We start from the raw sequence: 25,905 nt of genomic DNA, 5'->3' as shown, positions 1-25,905 counted from the left end.
AATGTTTTCAGCCTTGTAAATAACCCATTATCAGCAATGCAAATGCTATCAATCCCATGTAACCTAATTTGCTCTTTAGAAAGATGAAATGCTGGTACTTGTCTGGGCTGTCTGATGAAGAGATCTGTGAAACAAAGAAGCTTCCCTTTATTATTTTCCTTCTTGCTGCCTGTGTGCACAGCTTTGTGTAACACTATTGTTAGGGGACTTAGTCTTACTAATACAATGTTCTACAAATTGTAGTAAGAGAGAGCTGGGTTAGATCATCACAGCATAAATGGGGGAAGAAAGAGTCTAAGAGCACATTTAACAGTAGCTTATTTAGTACTGTTCTGAGACACAGACGTTTTACTCTGAATCAGCATACAAAGGGATCTTGTAGCACTAACTAACTGGAGGAAAAGAGTTTGTCGTATAAGCTTTAGGAGACATCTGATACAGTAGACTACACCCCCCCCCCCAGTTACTCTTAAAGGTGCTGCAAGATTCATTTACATGTTAAGCTTGCTTATTTGAGGATAGATAAATTAAACCAACCAAACAAAAATTACAGGTTCCACTAGTTTCCTTTTGCTTCCTATTTGCCCCAATTTTCATTTTTGACAAGAAACGTGAGGAAAGCCTTGATGTTTAACTTTAAGAAACTAGATAAGGAATTGGGACAAATCTGTTTTAGAATTGGTATAAGGCAAAAAAAGTCATCATTGTGAACTATTATTCAGCTACCTTTTTAAAAAAGCAAACATCTAAATCTATTCCAACAAGAGTAAAAATGTGATGCCCTGTGCCGACAGGACTGAAGACCAACAGGTTGCAGGTTTGAATCCAGGGAGAGTGTGAATGAGCTCCCTCTATCAGCTCTAGCTCCTCATGCGGGGACATGAGAGAAGCCTCCAACAAGGATGATAAAACATCAAAAACATCTGGGCATCCCCTGGACAACGTCCTTGCAGACAGCCAATTCTCTCACACCAAAATGACTTGCAGTTTCTCAAGTCGCTCCTGACACAAACACACACAAATACACACACACACACACATCTACTTTAATTTTTGTACGTCCCAGGATTGGGAAAAAGTAGGATGTATATGAACAAAACATCATCATCAGCAACAATATCAATACACACCTCAGCAATGCCTAGAGAAATCTCAGAAGATATGACTCAAGATGGCTATAATCGTGGTAACTGTAATGTGGGGTCAGATGCAATCTCTAATTTACTCAGAAGCCTGTTGTGGGGATAACGGCGGTGCACTGGGGCAGGGGAGAGTGGGTACCACATATGATCAACTGAGGTCATGGGAGGAAAGGCTGCATGCCAATGGAGTAAGTAGATAAGAAGACAAAATATGCTAAGTTGCTTCTGTTTGAATAATACTGAGTTTGTGATATTTAAATTTCATCCCCATCTCTAAATATTTTGCCTCCATTACCCTGGCTCTAGTCCAGGCATGGGTAAACTTTGGCCCTCCAGGTATTTTGGACTTCAACTACCACAATTTCTAACAGCTTGTAAGTTGTCTGGGATTTTTGGTCCAAAACACCTGGAGGGCTCATGTCTTCTCTACCCTCATACCAACTATTTGCTCTATAGGATGGCATCTTGAGCTCCTCCTCTGCAGTCATGTATATGTGGACTATTGCTGCATAAATACACCTGCAGATGGCAACCCTGATCTAACGTTGACATTAGAAGGCAGATTACAGCAAGATATCTCTGAACTTATGAACTAACACCAGACTTTAGGGCTAGTCAATAAAGAGAAAGATCCCTTCCTCACAAGTCCAGTGAATCAGAGCAACAGGTATCAGGGCAACTGGAGTGAAAACCCACAAAGCGCAGGAAAACTTTATGTTCATTAAATGTATTAGTTTTAAAGGTATCACGAACTCTTTTGTTGGCATGGCTGCAATTGACTAATATAACAACTCATACCATTCTTAGGAATGGTATCAAACAAGAAAGCAAGACTTCAAGATCTCAACTCTCTAGAGTTCTCACAACAATAATGTCTACACTGTATTTCCTATTGGCTTTTTAAATTGAGATTTGGACCTCCTCTATTCTCACTCTTAACAGTTAGGTCATGCCCAGCAGAACAGAAAGAACACAGCAGGAGAAGTGCAATAATGTAGCTTGGAAAGTCAATAGCAATTTCGCTTATGTGTTATAGTGGAGAACTACTGTATGTTTCAGAATCAGGAACAGACCCTGAGAAGATGAAAACTCAGTGCAAACCTGGAGTAAAACAGGACGATTCTTCAAAGTACTTTTAAAAATAGCTTACTGTTTAGCCCATGGGTGGGCTGCATGGCCTTAATGTAGCCCTCCAAGCTACCCCCTTTTTCCAATAAATGTTTGCTTGTCCACCAAATGACCAATAGCACCCCCAAATCATTAGGAGGTTAGGAAAGAGAGAGAAGGCTAATTTGCCAGATTCTTGTCTGCTGGACTGTTTTAGAGCTTGGTGTGAGTTTTTTTTTTCAAAACTGGCAATTATTTCTGATCAATTATAGTTTTGAAAACACATTTTTTTCATGTCAGGAGTGACTTGAGAAACTGCAAGTTAATTCTGGTGTGAGAGAATTGGAAGTCTGCAAGGATGTTGCCCAGAGGATGTCTGGATATTTTGATGTTTTACCATCCTTGTGGGAGGCTTCTCTCATGTCCCCGCATGGGGAGCTGGAGCTGACAGAGGGAGTTCATCCACGTTCTCCCTGGATTTAAAACTCCGACCTGTCGGTCTTCAGTCCTGCTGGCACAAGAGTTTAACCCACTGCGCTACCGGGTCTGCTTGAAAACAATAACCTTGTGGTACTTAAAACAGTGGTTTGTATTATTGTAACAAAAGGCACTTCAATCAGATCTAAGGCAAGGGAAAGTGGCCAGAGAAGACGAAGAAGAAAGAAGAATTATTAGAAAAATAGCAAAGGCTGTTTGGAAGTGAAGGGTGTCTTGAAGGAAGTGCAGAAAGGCTCACTGCTAAGCAGTACATTTAAATCTCGATTTGGAAAAGATCGGCACTTCTGAGTGTACAGTTGGGAGCCATTGGGCACTTGGAAAGGCATGAATGTGATGACTTAGCAGTCTTTCCCACTTCTAATTTCTATGGCCCATTACATTTATTCCCTCCTGTGTACAAGAAAGAAAGAAAAAAATGCAGTCCTAGTGGGGAGCAGGACTGACTTGGCATAAAAATTGGCCCCTCTGCCATGCTTCCAAGAAGCTGTGTCTATTTTGATCAGTGTGTGGTGGGGCAGAGGACTCCTGCTCGATTGTAACAAAAACACAGAGTTTGGAAATATTAAATGACTGTGTATTCTGGGAGCTGTAGTCCAAAAAAGCGACATTTCCACACTTGGAAAAGTTGGAAATATGGACTGATCCTTAACTACATAACTTCCAGTGATTCACAGATGAAAAGAGGGATGCATCAGAGTCTGGTTAATGGGCAAACGTTATTAAACATAAGGTGGGAGAAGTTGCAGAAGTTTTTGGTTACAGGGAAGGGCACAATCTTGACCCATTTTCTCCTCCCCTCCCTTGAATTAATTCAGTGCACAGTACTTTTGCATTTAGAAATCAGGGTAGTTTTACACAACCACTTAAACTGAATTAGAAAGTGAATGAAAAGGAATCGGTTCCATTGCAGAGTGCCTACACAATCGCTGCAGGACAAACATTATTAAACATAAGTAGGGAGAAGTTGCAGCATTTTTTTGTCTACAGGGAAGGGCACAATCTTGACCCATTTTCTCCTACCCCCACTGTTGAATTAATTCAGTGCACAGCACTTTTGCATTTAGAAATCAAGATAGTTCTACACAGCCACTTAAACTGAATTAAGAAGTGAATTAAAAGGAATTGGTGCCATTGCGGAGTGCCTACACAATTGCCTCAGGAGCTGGTTCCAGGGTGGGAGGGTGGATGTAAATGTCCGCTGATTGTGAATAAATCCAAACTTAGGAATGTTTTTTCCTTACCTAGTCTGTTGGGAAATGTTGACCATTTGGGATCAGCACTAGACCATGGCAGGGCAGAGGAAATGGAGACAAAGGGCGGGAAGTGAGCATTCCCATGGGAGTCAAGTGGTTTCATCTCTGTGGGGTTTGTGATTTTTTTTACCTTCCAGCCAGCTGTGTTTCCAGGTTTTCATAGTTTGTCAGAGCGAGCCCTGTCCTGATGTGCACCCTACATTTTTCAGTCTTGGATTCCAGTTTATGATAAACTCTGATCAGCTACAGCATATTTTTGAGTTTATTCCATGGAGGACTTTTTAAATACACTGTTTCTGTCTTAATGCATGCTGCAGTGGGCATTGGGGGTGTATGTTTAGTAGACACCCCAAACTTGAGCCAGCTATTTCTTTATCGTGTCAGGAGCAAACCAAACAGTTGTGTTGCATCAAAAAACCCACGAAACCCCACAAAGTTTGCAAACTTGGCATTCTATTAAATGTCCTTTGATCAGTTGCTGGCCACTTGGGAGTGCCTCTGGTGTTGCTATAAGAAGTCCTCCATTGTGCATGTGGCAGGGCTCAGGTTGCATTGTTGTAGATGGCCTGTGGTTTGCTCTTCTCAACACTCGCATTTCTGGCTCTGCATCTTGTGGTGCCAGAGCACAGTCTGTTCAGCGCCTTCCAAATCACCTGGTTTTCTGTGTGCCCAGGAGGGAGTCTCTCATTTGGTATTAGCCACTGAGGTTCTGGGGTTTAGCCTGCCACTTTTGGACTCTTGCTTGCTGAGGTGTTCCAGCGAGTGTCTCTGTAGATCAATGGTTCTCAACCTGGGGTCCCCAGATGTTTTTGGCCTTCAACTCCCAGAAATCCTAACAGCTGGTAAACTGACTGAGATTTCTGGGAGTTGTAGGCAAAAAACATCTGGGGACCCCAGGTTGAGAAACACTGCAGTAGATCTTAGGAAACTATTTCTTGATTTAAGCCTATGGCATGCTGGCTGATATCCAAATGGGATGGACCGGAGATGTCACTGCCTTGGTCTTTTCACTATTGGTTGCTACTTCCCGGCAGATGTCAGGTGGTGCAATGCCGGCTAAACATTGTAATTTCTCCAGTGATGTAGGGTGCAGACAGCCTGTGATAATCCGGCATGTCTCATTAAGAGCCACATCCACTGTTTTAGCGTGGTGAGATGTGTTCCACACTGGGCATGCATACTCAGCAGCAGAGTAGCAAAGCACAAGGGTAGACGCCTTCACTGTATCTGGTTGTGTTCCCAAGCTTCAAACTGCATTATATGGCCTGTGTAGAACAACCCTTAGTTTTAAAGCGATTGAAGTAAGCCAAGGACAAAGGCAGAAAGTGCAAGGAGGAGGGAGAAATGGGGACATTCTAAAAAGTGGGATGATAGAGGATGACTTGGGATGTTGCTCATGGAAGATTTGTGAAAAAGATGCATGCTCAATTGTGCTGATTTGATGATGCTTCAGATGGGATCTTGGATCCTTTTCATCATAGGTCTATTGTGTCAGTCTGTTCATACACTTTGCCACCTTCCAACCTGGTGGGTAAATGAAGGGCCAGAAATTGATTGCCCATCAATATTCTTGATTACCTTTAGGTGTCATGAATTCTGAATCTTAAAATGACTAAAAGGATCCATAGGAGACATATTGCCAAGTTTTACTTTTCTCCTGCTACCTCACTTAGCAATTATTAAGATCCATTTCATGAGATATGGGCCATAATTGGCCATCTTTTATCACAGCACGAAATTGCTGTTTAGAGCCCCTTTTGTCCACTTCATCTTTATTTCATATAAGATAACCGAAAAGGCCTCCCCGCTTGCTTTTAAGATCAAAGTGATTGTCAGCTTCATAAAAAAAAAGAGAAGGAGGAAAAAAATGAACTCGGAGGCAAAGAAAAGAAATCAATGTATATTGCTCTTCTGTGAGTTTCCTTGCCGCCTCCTCTGAAGACGACCAAACTTCTTAGATTATGTATTTTGAAGAGTAAAGAGGACAGAAACGTTTCTATCTATATTTAAACTGTCAAGATGGATCAAGTTCAAATGGGAAAAATACTGCTTAAATACCAGCCTTTGCTCATTCACTGTAAGCATGGATTTCCCCCCATCCTTCCTTCACTTCCTGAAAGGGGGGACTTTGAAAATTAATGGATTAACCATAGAATGGAAAGGATGTATTTTGGGGGAAAGGGGGTGTGGTATTACAAAACATTAAAGTATAATCATAGAATCATAGAATCAAAGAATTGGAAGATGGTCTATCCATGATAATAGAACTATAGATAGTTCCTCCACTGCCAAATCACATTCACCCAACCCACTGTAGGAAACGTAGAATCATAGAATCAAAGAGTTGGAAGAGACCTCATGGGCCATCCAGTCCAAGCCCCTGCCAAGAAGCAGGAATATTGCATTCAAATCACCCCTGACTGATGGCCATCCAGCCTCTGTTTAAAAGCTTCCAAAGAAGGAGCCTCCACCACACTCCGGGGCAGAGAGTTCCACTGCTGAACAGCTCTCACAGTCAGGAAGTTCTTCCTCATGTTCAGATGGAATCTCCTCTCTTGTGGTTTGAAGCCATTGTTCCGCGTCCTAGTCTCCAGGGAAGCAGAAAACAAGCTTGCTCCCTCCTCCCTGTGGCTTCCTCTCACATATTTATACATGGCTATCATATCCCCTCTCAGCCTTCTCTTCTTCAGGCTAAACATGCCCAGCTCCTTAAGCCGCTCCTCATAGGGCTTGTTCTCCAGACCTTTTATCATTTTAGTCGCTCTCCTCTGGACACATTCCAGCTTGTCAATATCTCTCTTGAATTGTGGTGCCCAGAATTGGACACAATATTCCAGGTGTGATCTAACCAAAGCAGAATAGCGGGGTAGCATTACTTCCCTAGATCTAGACACTATGCTCCTATTGATGCAGGCCAAAATCCCATTGGCTTTTTTTGCTGCCATATCACATTGTTGGCTCATGTTTAACTTGTTGTCCACGAGGACTCCGAGATCTTTTTCACACGTACTGCTCTCGAGCCAGGCATCCCCCATTCTGTATCTTTGCATTTCATTTTTTCTGCCAAAGTGGAGTATCTTGCATTTGTCACTGTTGAACTTCATTTTGTTAATTTTGGCCCATCTCTCTAATCTGTCAAGATCGTTTTGAATCCTGCTCCTGTCCTCTGGAGTATTGGCTATCCCTCCCAATTTGGTGTCATCTGCAAACTTGATGATCATGCCTTCTAGCCCTTCATCTAAGTCATTAATAAAGATGTTGAACAGGACCAGGACCAGGACGGAACCTGGGAATTATTTTATGTGTAAGTGACAATGAAGTTCCACTGGTTTGTTGTGAGTTTTCCAGGCTGTATGGCATTGTTCCAGAAGCATTCTCTCCTGACGTTTCACCTGCATTTATGGCAGGCATCCTCAGCGGTTGTGAGGTCTGTTGGAAACAAGGAAAATGGGATTTATATATCTGTGGAATGTCCAGGGTGGGAGAAATAACTCTTGTCTGTTTCAGGCAGGCGTGAATGTTGTAATTGGACATCTTGATTAGCATTTAATGGCATAGCAGTTTCAAGTTCTGGCTTCTTACTGCCTGGGGGAATCCTTTGTGATTAGCAAGAAACAATCAGGGACAGCTTATACCTCCCAACAAAGGATTCCCCAGGCAGTAAGAAGCCAGGCCTTGAAACTGCTAGGCCATTAAATGCTAATCAAAGTGGTGAATTGAAACATTCACACCTATTTCAAACAGACAAGAGTTCTTATATATCCAGACTTTCCAGAGATATATTTATAAACCCCATTTTCCTAGTTTCCAACAAAACTCACAACCTCTGAGAATCTCTGCCATAGATGCAGGCGAAAAGTCAGGAGAGAATGCTTTTGGAACATGGCCATACAGCCCGTAAAACTCACAACAACCCAGTGGTACTTCATTGTCACTCACACATAAAAAAAAAATCCCTACATTAAATTCTGCTTTAATGTTTTGTAATACCATACCCCCCCCCCTCCCCCTAAATACTCCCTTTCCATTCTATGGTTAAGCCTTTGACAATACAATGAAGTCTCGCTATTATTTTTCTTATTTTCTTATTTTATGCTTTCAGCTCACTTTACTACTGTTTGCAATGGAAGACAGTTTACAGATAACATAAATAATTAAAAAATGTGATCTAGCACAATGGGATGATGACGGAGCAGTGGAGACCTTTCTCCTTTCTATGTGTAGGGATGTGCTTTTACTTACATAGTTTACTGCTATTAGGGTGAGTGATTTTCTGCCTTTGAAGTTGTCTCGCTAAAAGGATTATCCTTGATAGCATAGAGCAGCGTTTCTCAACCTAGGGTTCGCGATGCCTGGAGGGTCACAAGGGATGTCAGAGGGGTCACCAAAGACCATCAGAAAACACAATATTTTCTGTTGGTCATGGGGGTTCTGTGTGGGAAGTTTGGGCCAATTCTATTGTTGGTGGGGTTTAGAATTCTCTTTAATTGTAGCTGAACCATAAATCCCAGCAACTACAACTCCCAAATGTCAAGATCTATTTTCCCCAAACTCCACTGGTGTTCACATTTGGGCATATTGAATATTCATGCCAAGTTTGGTCTAGATCCAGCATTTTTTGAGTCCACAGTGCTCTCTGGATGTAGGTGAACTACAACTCCAAATCCCAGCAACTACAACTCCCAAATGACAAAATCAATCCCCCCAACCCCACTAGTATTCACATTTGGGTGTATCAGGTATTTGTGCCAAATTTGGTCCAGTGAATGAAAATACATCCTGTATATGAGATATTTACATTACGATTCAAAATCATATCAAAATAACAGTTATGAAGTAGCAACAAAAATGTTATGGTTGGGGGCCACCAAAACATGAGGAACTGTATTAAGGGGTTGCAGCATTAGGAAGGTTGAGAAACACTGGCATAGAGACTTGTCTACTGTGGTCCTTATAAATTTGGGGTTCTATAATTTGCCATATATTGTTGGTGGGTGAAGGTGATTGAGAGGTCCTTCATTAGCCTTACATTGATTCAATGCTGTCTGGTGATCTCAGTTTTAGCCCATAGCAGTTAACATATTTCACAGCCTGAGCCTACAGCATAATGCCAGTTTGTTCCAGATAATTTAGCAAGCCCCTTCTGAATATGCATTGGCTACCTCCTGCCTTTTCTGAAAAATTGTCTGTCAAACTCTAAACATATGTATATGAGATAACAGGCAGTGTCTGATCCATGATTTGCTGTTTTTGCAGTTTTTTTTCCAGCTGAAGTAAAACAGCATGCAGGAAACAAAACACCTGGGATGCTCTCAAGTTTGTGTAATTCTGGAGCATTATGACAATCATCACTGCCAGTAAGCCTTTAAAATAGGAAGTACAGCAAGACTCTCCTATACACAGGGGAATACGTTCCAGGCTGGGACACGATTAACTGAAACCCTGGATAGAACTGAATGCCATTACATCACCTGACGTATGGTACCCACGTACCACAGAATTGCCATAGGTCCTCCCATAGAAGAAGTAGCAAATTGTTAGAAAAAAACATTTTCACATAGTTGTAGATAAGTAAAACTATAAATATGGGTAGGAGCCCCCAGTGGCACAGTGGGTTAAACCGCAGAGCTGCTAAACTTGCTGACCAAAAGGTTGGTGGTTTAAAACTGAGAAGAGATGTGAGCTCCCGCTGCTAGCCCCAGCTTCTGCAACCTAGCAGTTTGAAAACATGCAAATGTGAGTAGATCGATAGGTAACGAGGTTGAGAGAGTCTGACTTGCGCAAGGTCTCCACGTCTAAGAAGGGATTTGAACTCTCAGAGTTCTAATCCATTGCTCAAAACACTGTACTACATGGGCTCACAGTTTTCTGTTACTCCTGTGTATTTTCCTTGGCAATTATGTAATTGAGTTGGATGCTGTCACAAAATTATTTAGGATGTGAGAAGCTTGTACAGAAGCAAGTGTTGTGTAGTAGTTTGAGCACTGGAATATGACTCTCAAGACTAGGAGATTCAAATCCCTGTCCCAAGTTTTAATGTTTTTATTGAAGACATTTACACCACACTGTCCTATCAAAATATGAAACACTCAGGTTATATGGGAGAAATCTGCCACATGGAAGAAGTTGCATACCTCATTGGGGCTTTGAGCTTACATGCAAATGTAGCATTCCAACTTTTGTATCAGATTGAACCTTAGAGCTGTGTGACAATATTTTAAAAGTTAGTCTATGGAAATATCCCCAGTATCCCAAATAGACAAACATGGCCTCCTGCCTTAGTATCCAGTATAAACAACAAATTGCCTCCCTTCAAAAGCACCCATCAAAAACAAAATTATAGAATTGCAAAGGAAAGCAATATGACACAAAGCTGAGGCTTACCTCTGGTCATTACAATTCCTGCCAGGGATTTGTGACGCATGTGGATGGCAGCACAGTTATCCGTCACCTCTTGAAACTTTTGTGTAATTATTCGATGGATGGAATCAGCAAATTCCTGAAAAGAAACAAACAGAAGCCATACTTTGACTCTGCTGGACTGAGGTTAAGGTCTGTGCCTGCCTGTTTCATAATCTGTTTCAAAATGCCTTTTGCTATTGATTGTATCTGAGGTGTAGCAAATATAGTGATCCCATTTCAAAGTACACTGTAACCAGGGTCCTATCTATATTACCATATAATGAATCAATAATAATAATTATAAAATTGAGAGCAAAACTGACAAAGAAAAAACATGGACGTGGCTCACAAATGGAACTTTGAAAAAGGAGACGGAGGGTCTGATTCTGGCAGCTCAAGAACAAGCCATTAGAACCAATGCCATCAAAGCCAAAATTGAAAAGTTGTCAACAGATCCCAAGTGTAGACTCTGCAAGGAAGCAGATGAAACAATAGATCACATCCTCAACTGCTGCAAGAAGATCGCACAGACAGACTACAAGCACCGTTGCTCAGATGATTCATTGGAACTTGTGTCACAAATACCATCTGCCTGCATCAAAGAACTGGTGGGATCACAAGTCTGAAAAAGTTACAGAAAATGAACATGTCAAACTACTCTGGGACTTTCTAATTCAGACTGATAGAGTTTTGGAGGACAATACTCTTGACCTCACGATCGTGTTAAAAAACCTAGTATGGCTCGTCGATGTTGCAATCCCAGGCAACAGCAGGATTGAAGAGAAACAATGGAAAAGCTGACACAATATGAAGATTTAAAGATTGGACTGCAAAGACTCTGGCACAAGCCAGTCAAGGTGATCCCAGTGGTGATCAGCCCACTGGGTGCAGTGCTTAAAGACCTTGGCCTGCACTTAAACACAACTGGCACTGAAAAAATTACTGTCAGCTGCAAAAGGCCACCCTACTGGGATCTGCATGCATTATTCATCGATACATCACACAGTCCTAGACACTTGGGAAGTGTCCGTCGTGTGATCAATACAACAGCCAGCATAGTGATCTTGTTTGCTGTGTACTAATCTTTTTGTGTTTCAAATAACAATAACAATAACTTTCTCTCTCTATATATATATACACACTCACATACACACACTGTATCTGCATGTGTGTATGTGTGTGTGTGTGTGCACTGTATTTATACCCTGCCCTTCTCAACTCCTTAGGCGGCTTACATTAGATGCCCAAAACAAATATAATAAAAACAAAAGCATTAAAACATAATAAAACCTTAAAACCCATTATTTAAAATCACACAATCTAATATACTATCCCCCAAAGGGACACAGGGCAGTGATGACCAGTTTCAAACAGCATGGTGTGGCAGTATAGATGGGGCCCCAATCTCCCTGCATTCACTGTGAGATTATTCTGTTAGTCTTTTCTTCTACAGCAATTCTTTGTGGGAATATATAAGACCAGCATACACACTGTTTAATTATAAATATATCATTCTAGCGGGAAGGTGTGTGGTCGTCAAAATGTTGTTGAGGTACATCTTCCAGCATTCTCTCTCTACACTTACTAGGAATGGTAAATCTTGATTTTTCCAAATCCTGAAGGAAATTCAGTTTTTTCCCCCCAATCCTGTAGCTTTGAGAAACTCAGACAATTCTCATCTGTGCAGATCATCTCCAGAAAAAATGTGCAACTTTTTGTACGCAAAGGAAACTGCTCAACAAAATTGTGTGGTTTGTGCAAAAAGAGAGAGAGAATGTTTACAAACAGCCACTTGTGTATTTTATGCAACATGGCATCCTCCACAGTCCAGCAGAGTGTTGAGGACCATCTACCGATGGAAGTCATTACCAGAGATGGATGGCTCCAGCTCAGCTATAATTTTTGTCCCCGACCAATATCTGAGTATTTTTGCATTTCAGGAGGCCTCCCTAGGTCTGCTTTTATGCACAAGCTATGAAAGGACTCTAAACACAACAGATGTACATTTCCCCTTATTTTACATAACTATTAGAATAATATTTTTGGTGATGCTCTGGGGTCTCTTGAACTTAATATAGCTTAGAGGATGCATTATGTTTAAATCCAGTCCTGGGGCGCATCTCCTTATGTTATAGGTCTGGCGAAGGAGAGCTCACCCGATGGTGGCCTTGCAGCAGCCCCCACTCAAGCTGTCTCTTCTGTTTGTCTGCAGGATCACAGTGACTTTTGCTTCACCTGCAGTTCCACAGATGGCCAGACTCTGCGTGAATGTTATTGAACTAAGGGTCTGCCTAGAACTGAAGCCCATCTAAATGAGTAGGTAAATGCTTCATGCTGTGAAGACACCTTTGCCTTCTGCTCTTGACAGAAAGCAGCAAAATCAGAACAAGCTTCCACGTGGGTGCTTTGTCTCAAAAGATTTGTTCATATCCTGAATGCCATATGGTTTTGGAGCAGCTATAATAATAAGTGCTCATTAATTATTAAGCTTTGCTGTAAATAAATACAGAAAAGCTGTCTTGCTGTAACAGTACACAGCACAAGCTTTCCCAGTGCAGATGTAAGTCATGCATTTGGCTACTGTTGACATCTCTCCCTAAACCCTTTCCTCCTTCCTACATCTCACTTAAATAACATGTTAATATCACATTGCCTCTCTTCCAGTATGACAATATAGTCTTTTTGAAAACGTGTTCATATTTGATGAAATCCATTCTGGTTCTTTAAAGTATCTTGTTTAAATGCATTTGGCACCCCCCACACCCCCAATATTTTGACAAACAATGAGATAAAATGTGGAATCATAGAATCATTGAGTTGGAGGAGACCTTGTGTGCCATACAGCCCAACTCCTGCTAAGAAGCAGGAGAATCGCATTCAAAGAACTCCTGACAGATGGCCATCAAGCCTCTGCATAAAAGCCTCCAAAGAAGAGCATCCACCACACTCTAGAGCAGAGAGTTCCCCTGCTGAACAGCTCTCCCAGTTAGATAGTTCTTCCTCATATTCAATCTCCTTTCCTGTAGTTTGAAGCCATTGTTCCATGTCCTAGTCTTCAGGCCAGGGGAAAACAAACTTGCTCCCTCCTCCCTATGATTTCTCCTCACATATTTATATATGGCCATTGAGTCTCCTCTCAGCCTACTCTTCTGAAGGCTAAGCATGCTCAGCTCTTTCAGCCGCTCCTCATAGGCTTGTTCTCCAGACCCTTGATAATTTTAGTTGTCCTCTTCTGGACACATTCCAGCTTGTCAATATCTCCCTAAAACTGAGGTGCCCAGAATTGGACACAGTTTTCCAAGTGTGGCCTGACCAAGGCAGAATAGCGGAGTAGCATGACTTCCCTGGATCTAGACACTGTACTTCTATTTATTTAGGCCAAAATCCCATTGCCTTTTTTTGCTGCCACATGATACTGTTGGCTCATGTTTAACTTGTTGTCCATGAGGACTCCAGGAACATTGGTCAGATAAATACATAAATGGTTGGCAAACCATGCTCAGGTGGCTGTACTTCAAACTGGGAGGAGGTCTTGAGTAACTCTCAAAGTTCTGTTCTACAGCCAATACTCTTCAACGTTTTTATCGATGACTTATGTAATGGGGTGAAGGAAATCCTTATCAAGTTTGCAGAAGGAGGGGGAGTGGCTAACACATTGGAAGAGGAACAGAATTCAAAAAAATCGAGATAAAGTAGAAAATTAAAAATAAATTATGACAATGATATTAAATAAAGACAAATAAAAAATTCTATATTTAGGTCACAGAAACCAAACGTAAAGGATGGGGGAATATATGGCTCAGCGATACTACATGTGAAAAGAACTTGGATTATTGTTGATCAAAAACTGAACATAACCCAGCAAGGGGCATCTATACTATAGATTTAATGCAGTTTGACACCCCTTTAACTGACATGCATCAATGCTAGGGAACCCTTGGATTTGCAATTTGATGAAACACCATTACTCTTTGGCTGAGAAGACTGAAGTCCTTGTAAAACAACAAGTCCATAGAACTGAGCCATGGCACTTACAGTGGTGTCAAACTATATTAACTCGACAGTGGTAAACTACATCTTCTTCTGCTCTAGGTAAAGGTATTCCCCTGACATTAAATCCAGTCGTGTCTGACTCTGGGGGTTGGTGCTCATCTCCATTTCTAAGCCGAAGAGCCGGCATTGCCCGTAGACACCACCAAAGTCATGTGGCGGGCATGATGGCATGGAGTGCTGTTACCTTCCCACCGGACCTGTACCTATTGATCTACTAACATTTTCATGTTTTCGAATTACTGGGTTGCAGAAGCTGGGGCTAACCGTGGGAGCTCATGCCTCTCCCCGGATTCGAACCTGCAACCTTTTGGTAAGCAAGTTCAGCATCTTAGTGCTTTAACTCACTGTGCCACCGGTTCTGCTGTAACCACTGAGCAGAACCATTTTGCTCTAACCAGTGCCGAAAAGGAGCAGATGACAGTTCTTCTCTGGATGCAAAGGTGGCACCATTAGCAACCATCAGTTACCATCTGGGATGATCTGTCCTAGCAGGGAATGCAACTTTTCTGGCCCAGTAGTGCTGCCAGTTTCCATGGTGAAGGTTCATTAGTAACACTAAATGGGGGACAGTGGGGTTGCAGAAACAACCTTGGATACTGCCTGCAAGCCACAGGCCACATGTCACCCATCAATAGAATGGAGAGAAGGAACAGAGCAGGAGTTTTCACATTGATTGATGTTTTAGTTTATTTTTAGGAAAAAAAATAACAGGAAAAGACATATGGCCACTGGCAAGGGCTATTGCAGCAGGCGAAGGTGGTCGAACAGACCTTGAAGGAATGTATCCACAGAGAAAACTAAATTGAGTATCTCTAATGTTGTAGAGAAGCGAGTAGGAAAAACCCAGTGCTACAGGACTCAGCATGGACTGCTGATTTTATCAACTTCGGTTAGAACATAAAGATTAAATGGGGGCGGGAAGTGTTTCAATAACATCTCTTCTTTTTTAAAGAAAAGGGATCAAATACTCATTTTAATCTCTCCCATTCCTACAATCTGGTCCATCTTTGTTTCTTCAGTGCCCTTCATGTAAAGATCCCAGGATGTTTCACACTCATTAGGAGTTAATTAGCTTGGAGGCACAGACGGCTCCTGGAAGAATTATTTTTAAAATGTTAGAGAGAACAAACAAATGTTAACATTGGCTTTAGAAATCTCACTAGCCATAGTTTCATTTACCCAACTTGGCAGAAAATGCCACAGAAGCTTGCAAAGAGACGAAATCAAGGTGAAATAGCAACTTGGCTAGAGACGGAGAGAGGAAGAGAGAGAGAGAAAGGAAGACAGAGAATAAAGAACTCCGCTTTTGCTGAACCCAAATGATGGATCAGGCACTTAAAAGAATAGTAAAACCATTACACAAGAAGTCAGCAGAAATAACTTGAGTTTATTTTAAAAGAAAACCAAAGGTCTTTGCTATGGGGAAAGCCAACTGACTTAGAGAAATCAAACAACAGAATGACCTGAGTCAGAGATCCCGCCAATTTATTTTGAGCAGATACTTTATTTTATAGCCTCCATTCATTCCTGAGTTCATCTTGGATATGTGCAAATTAGACAGAGATATCGAACTAGCAACCTGTTAGTGTCACAGGCATGTGTATGTTATCCTATACATACAGGGTGAACTATTTGAGGTATCACATTCACAGGCATTTTTCATGTTCTTGCCATCATTTTACTTTTGTTATATTTTTTGCAAGTGTTTGAAAGTATTCAGAAACATCTCCCTTAAGAAGGGCCATTCTTATGGCAATGCATTATTTCATGGGAGAAACAACAAGGGCATGGGAAGTGTGTTTTTTTAATTAAAAATTGACTCCTGAAATCTGACAACTATAATGGCAACTGTCTTCTCAAAGCTAAATTTTCCATTGTTTTGAAAAGACAAAGTCTTGTTACTTTTCTACAACAATGGCTGCTATAAAACTCCAGTATGCTGATGATAATGTAGTCTGTCCTCATTCAGAAGATGACCTTCAAACCACTCTAAACACCTTTGCAGAAGCATATGAAGAGCTTGGCCACTCACTGAACATTGAGAAAACCAAAATGCTCTTTCATCAAGCACCAACCAACTCCTCAGCAATGCCAGAAATAAAGCTTAATGGTGTAAAGTTAGAAAATGTTAACCAATTGTGCCACTTTGGCAGCCACCTCTCCACAAACGTCAACATCAACACTGAGATACAACACTGCCTGAGCTCAGCAAGTGCAGCATTTTTCTGAATGAAGCAGAGTGTTGGAGGATTGGAACATTTGTAGCAAGACCAAGATGCTTGTTTATAAAGCTATTGTCCTCCCAACCCTGTTATATGCCTGTGAAATGTGGAATGTTTACAGATGTCACACTCAACTTCTAGAACGATTCCATCAGTGTTGCCTCTGAAAAAGCCTGCAAACCTCTTGGGAAGAGAGGTGGACAAATGTCAACATTCTGGAAGAAGCAAAGACTACCAGTGCTGAAGTGATGATTCTCCATCAACTTCGCTGGACTGGCCACATTGTCCGAATGCCCGCTCACTGTTTCCCAAAGCAGTTACACTACTTTCAACTCAAGAACAGAAAACGGGATGTTGGTGGAGTTTTAAAGATGAGCTTAAAGCTAATCTTAAAAACATCAAGATCTGGGAAGCTCTGGCCCTCAAGCATTCTAACTGGAGGTCTGCTGTTACCAACAATGTTCTGGAATTCGAAGAGGCACAGATGGAAGGTGAAAGGGAGAAAGGTATCAAGAGGAAGGCACATCAAGCCAACCCTTGTCGGGACTGCCTTCCAGCTGGAAATTGAAGTCTGCAGTATGAAAGAACATGCAGATCAAGAATAGATGTCTACAGTCACCTATGGACCCACTGCCAAGACCCTAAACTTGGAAGGCAATCAATCTTGGCCATGAGTGACAGGCTATGATGATGACTTTTCTACACCATACTAGCTGTCTTAAAAGCAGGTTGATGCAATTGACAAAAGACAGTTCCCATTGCTATTAATCATGCTGGCTAAATTAGGTCTCAATTTTAAAGTGCAATATCCCACCAAGTACCACTGACATAGTAGGGTCTAGCCAACTCAGTACAACCCCAAGAATTCCCAAGCCAACATTTGCACAATGGCCACATTCTTCAGGGGATTCTCCAAGTCGCAGTCCAAAAGGTAACTTTTCTCATCTTTGATGGGAACATAGACCATTGGTCAAGTGTTGCAATATTGCCCACACGAGTGCTGCTCAGACTACCTGATGTGGAGAATCTGTAACTGATAGCGTCTTTGTGCTCAATGGCTTCAACTGTTTCTTTCTTTTCCAGATTGCTGCCATGAAATGGTTTCTGATAGACTGGTAGTGGTCCACAGACCACTACTTTGAATAGCATTGCTTTCCATTGACTTTCAGTATCTCTTCAGGCTTTCAGAGAAATACCTTTCCCAACTCAAGATGCTAGGTATTGAATGTATATTCATTCTACTGAATCAGTACTGACCTTTCTGCAACAAAACACTGGATTTTGTGCTAATCATGCTAGACTAAACATCTCACATATACAAAGAGAAAACAAAAGATCAAATTTTAGTTCTCGATATTAGAACTTCAGCACAAAGAATTATCAATGTTTATTCATTTTTCAGCACTAATCTTCAGTGGGATAAATAAATGAAATGTTTTTCAGATTTGCAAAGGCAGTCTTCAGGGGGAAATTGACATTCAACAGGAATGGTAAGCATATTAAAACCAATAGATTAACAGGAAGAAAGTCTTTAGTAAACATTTTCTATTGAAAACCTGTCTTTGGGCTTATTGGGTTCAAATATTAGAAAGGTTAGATTTGCATATTGGTGGGATGAAATATTCTGCTAAACAGGCACCTTCAAGAGCAGAGGTACTCCATTTTGCAGAAAACTGAGGAAAATGTTGAGCATTGTGGATTGGAAATTAGAGGAATAGCTTCCACTGATTTTACCCCAGCTTAATATAGTTTTACCTGAAGTGAAAAGAAAGAAAGAAAAGAAATTATTACACCAGAAGTTAGTTTATAAAGACAAGATAATCATAAGTAGACCTACTGAATTGCCTTCCGAATGCTTAATCAATACGTATGTAAAGATCATCATTTCAACTAGTATACTATTGTTTGGCTTAGCAATGGTAGTTATGGCTAAATGAACCAGACCATGTGTGATTTTGGAAGCTAAGCTGATCAGTCCTAGTTATTAGTTGAATGGGAGGGTGCCAACAAATACCATGTGCTATAGGATATATTTCAGAGGAAAGACTGAGTTCTTTGAAAATTCTGTGAAATTCATGGGTCACCATAAGTTGACAAGCAACTTGAAGGCACATATACACACCAAGTGTAGCTAAGCTGAAGAATGCAGCACAAGGGAACTGAAGCATAAGCCCAAACAACTGAGCCTTTTCTATAACTCATCTTTTCTGTAATGAGAAGAACACCATGCTGCCAAAAAGCCTATTGGGGTCATTTACAAAAAAAGAAAAAAAAAGATATGTAGTGACTATATTCCCCATGGTCATAACTCCTTCTGTGTTTATCACAGTGAGTAGGTCGAATTTTGCTCTCTGGAAAGGAGAAGAAGACGTTTGTCACCATTTCTATTTATTTGTTTGGCTATATGGTTTTTTTTTCTAAAGAAATCACAAGCTTTGTATGCTTCCTGATGCATTGCACTTCAAAGAATGTTCTTCAATTGCAAGACAGAAAAGCTACTTTGAGGAATGTGCATTGTCCACTGTACTACAGACTAGTGTGAGCATCTGATGCACATTTCAAATAAAAAACCTACAATATTAAATCCTTATGTATCGAAAGGAACATAGCACCTATAATCTTTCTAGTCTGTCTGGATAAGATCTTCGTATTTAAAGATGGTTCGGTGTTATTTAAGGATGGTTCACCTTATTGTGGTGAGTGGGTTTGCATATTCCAATGAATCTGTGGATGTAGACACTAGAGTCATGTACTCCCAGGAGGCGCCACAGGGCAAGATCCAGACCAAGAACAATCTGAAGACTGAACGATCTCAATGGTGGAGCAGGCAGGCAGAGACTGTGAAGGCAGAAGAAGGCTGCAACAGATTGAGAAGCCACCATCATCATGTTAACCATGATGCAGAGCCAACCTCAAGAAATGGGGCTACAAGTGGAATCCAAAACATGTGAGTGTGGAGAAGAGCAAACCACAGACCACCTGCTGCAATGCAACCTGAGCCCCACCACATGCACAATGGAGGACCTCCTTGTAGCAACACCAGAGGCACTCCAAGTGGCCAGCTACTGGTCAAAGGACATTTAATCAACTACCAAACTTGCAAACTCTGTTTTGTCTGTTTGTTAAAAAAATGTTAAAAATGTAATACAATTGTCTAGTTGATACTGACATGATAAATAAATAAACCATGCCACCAGTTGGGACCCTCACTCTGTGTTGATTTACTGTGCACCTACGCACGGGCATCTTCAAAAGAAAAGAAAAGAAAGAAAAAAGAAAACCAAACCAAAAGTCCCATGGCAATCAGCAAGTGGTGACAGGGCAGGACTGTGAAATCTTGAAGCCCCTAGTCCCACACTGGTACATGGGCGGTGGATAAGGATTCATTCACTCTACCTCAATGTCCGAGTCAGTAGAGTAGTCCAGAAGCAGAATCCATGTCTGAGCAGCCCTTTTAAGGATCCAGTCTGCTCATTCCACATGGGAAAGGGGCTAGAAAAGTACCCTAAATGTAGTCTGCCTCTCTTATCCCTGACTGGACTGCCACATCCAGAGAGGTCACTACCCTGCAGCCAAAAAAGAAAAATGAACTAATCACTTGGGAAGACAGACAGAAAAATGCCAGCTTGCTGGAAGATGCAAAGACCATCAGCAATAAAGTGATGCTCCTACACCATCAACTCTGCTGGAATGGCCACGTTATCCAAATGCCTGATCACCATCTCCCAAAGCAGTTACTATATTCCCAACTCAATAGAATAGAAAATGGAATGTTGGTGGACAAGAAAAGAGATTTAAAGATGGGCTTAAAACTAACCATAAAAACTGTAGCATAGACACTGAGAACTGGGAAGCCCTGGCTCTTGAGCATTCTAACTGGAGGTCAGCTGTGACCAGCTGTGCTGTGGAACTCGAAGAGGCATGAATGGAGGGTGAAAGAGAGAAATGTGCCAAGAGGAAGGTTCATCAAGCCAATCCTGATCGGAACCACCTTCCACATGGAAGCTGATGTTCTCATTGTGGGATAACATGTGGGTCAGAAATAGGGCTCTACGGTCACCTACATATCTACCGCCAAGACCCTACACTTGGAAAGCCATCATACTTGGACATCAAGGGATTGCCTAAGTAAGTAGGTAAGTTAGCAATGGATAATATGCCTTCCAACTTCAGGTATTTGTACAGAAACAACATTACAGTAGAGTCTCGCTTATCCAACATAAACGGGCCAACATAACGCTGGATAAGCGAAAATGTTGAATGATAAGGAGAGATTAAGGAAAAGCCTATTAAACGTCAAATTATGTTATGATTTTACAAATTAAGCACCAAAACATCATGTTTTACAACAAATCAACAGAAAAAGCAGTTCAATACATGGTAATGTTATGTAGTAATTACTGTATTTTCAAATTTAGCACCAAAATATCGCAATGTATTGAAACAGCTGTGGAACAGAGTCGGGAGGCATACTGTGTTGAATAATACATAATGTTGGATGAGTGAAGGTTGGATAAGCAAGAACTTACTGTAATAGCAACCTGTCTGCCAATATTGAATCTTACACCTTAAAAATAGTTTAGGAATCCCCGTGAGCATAATAGAGTTAACTTTTCTTTTGCATATCTGGATCTTTGCTCACAAGCAGAGACCAACATCACTAGCAGAAAAAGTGGTGGCATGAATGATAAAGTATTGAGTAAATAGTCATCTGAATTCATTGTTAATCAAGACAGCAACAATACCAGTGATTACTACGAGACAAAACACCATCATGTTTAGTAAACAGCTAATGAAGCTTCAATATAGATGGATATACTATTGTTTTTATTGCAGATACTCAGGAGGACTTCACATTCAAATCTCTAAAAGAAACCAGACTTTGGCTGCAGAAGTCTCTTTCAGTAAAAGCCTAGTCGCATATTATATAAGGGTCAAAACTGGAAACGCAACTGACTCTAATCTCCTCTTCTTACATTTCCACAGGAACCAGTAAAGAGGAGGTCATGCACTTTCCTGGGTGGGTTGGGGACATGCAAGCTGCCTGCATATCAAGAGTCAACACCTCTTCCTCAAGGATGGCTTATGCCTCGTCTGATTTAACCCCAGAAGGCAATGTGTTACTCATTCACAGCTTCTGTTCTGAGGCTTCAAGAAACTGTCTTGCAAGTATGGTAGTTGCTTTTTCAGGTGTCTTTTTCTTCTCTTCTTATGGTCTCCTCTGAGATCTTAGAAGGAAGGCTTGGGAAGGACAATAATAAGCTATTTAAAGTGCCCAGCATATTACTCAAAATGTATTCATGTTACTTGAATAGTAATACACAGTGCCGAAGTGCATTAAAATGCTTTGTGTCTTATGTTTTCAACTGCCTTCAGGCAGTGTTATTGCTTTACTTACTTTTTGTTTTTTGAAAGAAAAATGCCCAAGAGGCATTTAAAGAAAAATGCCCAACTTTAAGCATCTTATTATATACAATGTGCTAGATATTATTCTAGCTGTATTGATAAAAACTGGCCTTGTTAAAAAAAAAAACTCACACGAAGTGTAAAAGGTGAGTCTGACCCAGGGCAGAAGAAAGCATCCATTCCCCCCATGTTCCCAAAAGGAGTCTTCAGTCATCTTCAAGAGCGAAACAACCACAGAAAGCCCAGTTTCCAGGTGTCTGCTTCTCCTCCCTTCTGATTTTAGCAGGCAGTTTCTTGCTGTTTTAAAAAGCCCAGGAACTAAAGGAAATCTACAGAGTCCAGAAATAGTTGCCAGAAGCAATTGCCGCTTTACAAAGGGATGATATACAGGGACTGAACAGTAAAATGTGTCGGTTTTTCACCTCCAACAAAGGCTATATATTATACCAAAGATGGAGTACTTTGGAAAGAATTCACAGGGAACTGTAATCTGGGATGGTTTCAGATGTGCCCACAGTGATGATCTAAAATCACAGCCTTCACAGACTCATTGATGGTGTGCCAAAAGAACGCACATCTTTCCATGGCTGATTAAGGCTGCTACCATGTAGTCCTTACACATAAGAGTAACGTTTGCTGAAATAAATGGGACTTCTTTCAGGGTGGTCTTCTATTAGATTATATTTAAAGGCTTCAAACCTTACTAGAGAGCAAATTCCACTGAAGATTGTGGGGCTTGCCTTTGAATGAACAAGAATGCACCATGAGGCCAGTCTTTCAATACCCTCCTGGGAAAATATCCATGAAAATCAGGGGGTCCCAATGTTATGATCTGGTCATTAACCATAATAAAGTTTACTTATTTACTCAATATCTCAAAACTGTTATCCTTTCATATTTAACATACATATTTGTTTCTTGCAAAGATATCCCACCACATATTTTAAACCCTGACATTCCATTGCTTCTTGCTAGCATCACATAAAAGGCAAACATGGAAGAATAAGAATTTTAATGGAAGAATTCATAATTGCGATGGAAATGCTGTAATTTTACCCAATTCCAATAATAATTATTGATAATTCCTACCACAGTACACCAATAGAGGCACAGTATGTCCTCTTAAGGCATGTTTAGACTTTGTAGCTGTCATCATATAAAGTCATATTATGAATACATGTTTGGACCTTTGACAAATTCTGTGATCATTGTTCATTTTGGGGATGACAACATAGTACAGCACTACTCAGATTCTAGAACTTCCAGAACAGAAGTAAAAATTCAATCCGACAGAAGAAGAGGAGAAGAAGGATGAAGGTAGGGAAGAAAAGAATGAATAAAGACAGATACTATAGACCAGTGGTTCTTAACCTGTGTGCCACAAACCAACAGTGGGCCACAAGGACAAAAAGAGCCTCTTTCCTCTTTATTTATTTATTTATATTATCTTTCCACTCCTTTTGTGCCGCCTGCCACTCCTTCCCTGTCACTGACCATTGCATATGTTTTGAATCTAAAACTAGAGCTGATGTGGTCTATCCAATGTAATGTTTTGAATTAGCACCCCAAAATGAATCTAAAGTTGACCAAAGACCGATTTGTAACCCTTTTGGTACTAATGTTGTAGAGCAGTGGTTCTTAACCTGGGGTCCCCAGATGTTTTTGGCCTACAACACCCAGAAATCCCAGCCAGTTTACCAGCTGTTAGGATTTCTGGGAGTTGAAGGCCAAAAATATCTGGGGACCCCAGGTTGAGAACCACTGTGTAGAGTGTTCCCTGGTCAAAGTAGTCCCTAGTCAAGTAATTCCTGATCAAGTGGTCCCTGGTCAAAAAAAGATTGCAAACCACTGCTATAGACAGACAGGCATCTCATACCAAATACCATAGTTTTCTAAACACTGGTGTCCTGTCTACGTGTAGGTTTAATTAGAAGCTCTAAATTCCCATTAATATGTTGATGTGTGGATGTTAACAGATGAATCCTTCCACTTATAGTTGAGTCATTGCTGTAAGTATGGTGTTGCTTTTAAAAGATGAAAACAAACATGGTTCACACTAATGAATCCAAAGAAAACAAGTCTTTCAAGCGGAAAAGCAGTTTTTCCTTCAAGGAAGCCTAGGTAGTTATGCCTCCTTCCAATACTGACTCTGGTTCTCTATTTTATTGCTTAGATAATGAAGAGCATCCATGCCAAATGTGCAGAATCATTGCTGAAATCAATCCTAACAGTGCTAGCAGGTGCTGGGGAGCAGGGGGAGACTAGCTCCCTGCCTTCCCCTTCATTTTACCAATCCTTAACCCAAAAGCTTGTTCCTAGCGGAAGAAATACAAGGTTGTCCGCAAGTGCTGAATAATTCAAAACAAAACAAAGGAGACTCTTTTTTTTCAATTTGCAGCACCGTGACTGCGTTAGGACAAGCCTCAGGTGCCAAGCTGTTGTACTACTACAGAGATTAAATTAGCACGACTGGGTTTTCTTTAACTAGATAAAAGCTCTATAAAGCCACCGGCTCTTGGGAACAGCTAACTCCTGGAAAAAGCCTTTTATGCGCTATAAAAAAAATAAAATTAGATTTTCAATTCATATTACAAGCCCGATCTCAGTAATAAAAATCAATGCTTCGTCTGGTCAGAGAAATATCTCCATTCCTTTGATTTCCCTTCTCACTCCAGACATCCAAATGAACAGCCACCTGGAAACAAATAGAAATAGCATATTCTTTTCACAGACTGGTATTGACTGATCCAAACTCTTATGTCATGACGGCTCACAGATGCTCTGTAAAAACAAATGTGGGTGCCAAATATTCCCCGTAACAGCCATAAAATTACAGAAATGTTAAAATGTGAGTATTTTGAGATCTCAGTAAAGTATTTCTGCTGCTAACAATACTCCACCTCATCCATATAATGCCATATAATCCCATAAAGAAGATGTTCAAAGTGCTTTGTGGTTTTGGGCCAAGACTGCATACATAAAGGACTACATAAACACATAGCAGTGTAAGTTACACTGAATGCCACCAATTGTGCAATTAATGTCATGGCCTTGAGCTCGCCCATTGTGCAATGGTCAATTATTTTCACATTTATGAATTATATGCAGACATGAAGCAGAAGCTACATATACTCAACCTTTGAGATTACACATCGTTCTTTTACTAGCACCCTGCTTCACATGGATTTCAGCCACAATTCCTATAGATGAGAGAACAGAGGTTGGGAAAGTGTTACTTGCCCAAGGCCACAATCTTGGTTCAGCGGCATGGGGATAAATGATAGCATGTTCTTATTTTCAATAATTCCAAAAAAGGGAATACTTTAAAAGATTTGGCTCTTTTACTATATCACTTAGGTCTTCAGAATGTGTTTTAAGGCAATTTTAAGATCATGGCTCGCTTGCCAAGATGAATGCAATCCAAAGGGCACTCCCATGAATTATAGCCACTAACTTGCCATACCCCATTTGGCCCAAAGATCTTCATTGTGAAGAATTGCTTCTGTCACATTGAGATGCTCTCTGTTTTTATTATACAACAAAACTACCTCCTCCTACCAACTCCTTTCTTCAAAGAATGTGTTTTGTTAAGCTCCATAACATTTTTTAGCTACACGCTCAGGAAGCAGACCACTGTTATTGAACTTTCTTTAAATTGGGTGAAAACACTGAGAAGTGTTTCCATTTCCTTTGCAATTGAACTTTTAAAAAGTTTTTACATATGTGCACACAAGCACTTGTCAGTGCAAAATTACATAAATTACAACAGAGGTGACTGGCTTGAGAGAGAGAGATTACTATGGACTCAAACAGTGATGGATC

The 25,905-nt window shown here is 40.8% G+C and overlaps 1 protein-coding gene across 2 annotated transcripts in view; it reads right to left on the bottom strand.

The window, feature by feature from the left end:
- ADARB2 (adenosine deaminase RNA specific B2 (inactive)) overlaps window positions 1-25,905 on the bottom strand; it is a 394,803-nt gene that overhangs the window by 70,859 nt on the left and 298,039 nt on the right. For both annotated transcript variants that reach the window (XM_060782551.2, XM_060782553.2), the window contains exon 5: window positions 10,385-10,499. In XM_060782551.2, coding sequence (XP_060638534.2) covers window positions 10,385-10,499 — 115 coding nt within the window. The remainder of the gene's footprint in view (window positions 1-10,384; window positions 10,500-25,905) is intronic.

The sequence above is a fragment of the Anolis sagrei genome, chromosome 6 (assembly GCF_037176765.1).
Source record: "Anolis sagrei isolate rAnoSag1 chromosome 6, rAnoSag1.mat, whole genome shotgun sequence".
In the NCBI taxonomy this organism is placed as follows: domain Eukaryota; kingdom Metazoa; phylum Chordata; class Lepidosauria; order Squamata; family Dactyloidae; genus Anolis; species Anolis sagrei.
This window is presented reverse-complemented; position numbering and strand designations above follow the sequence as displayed.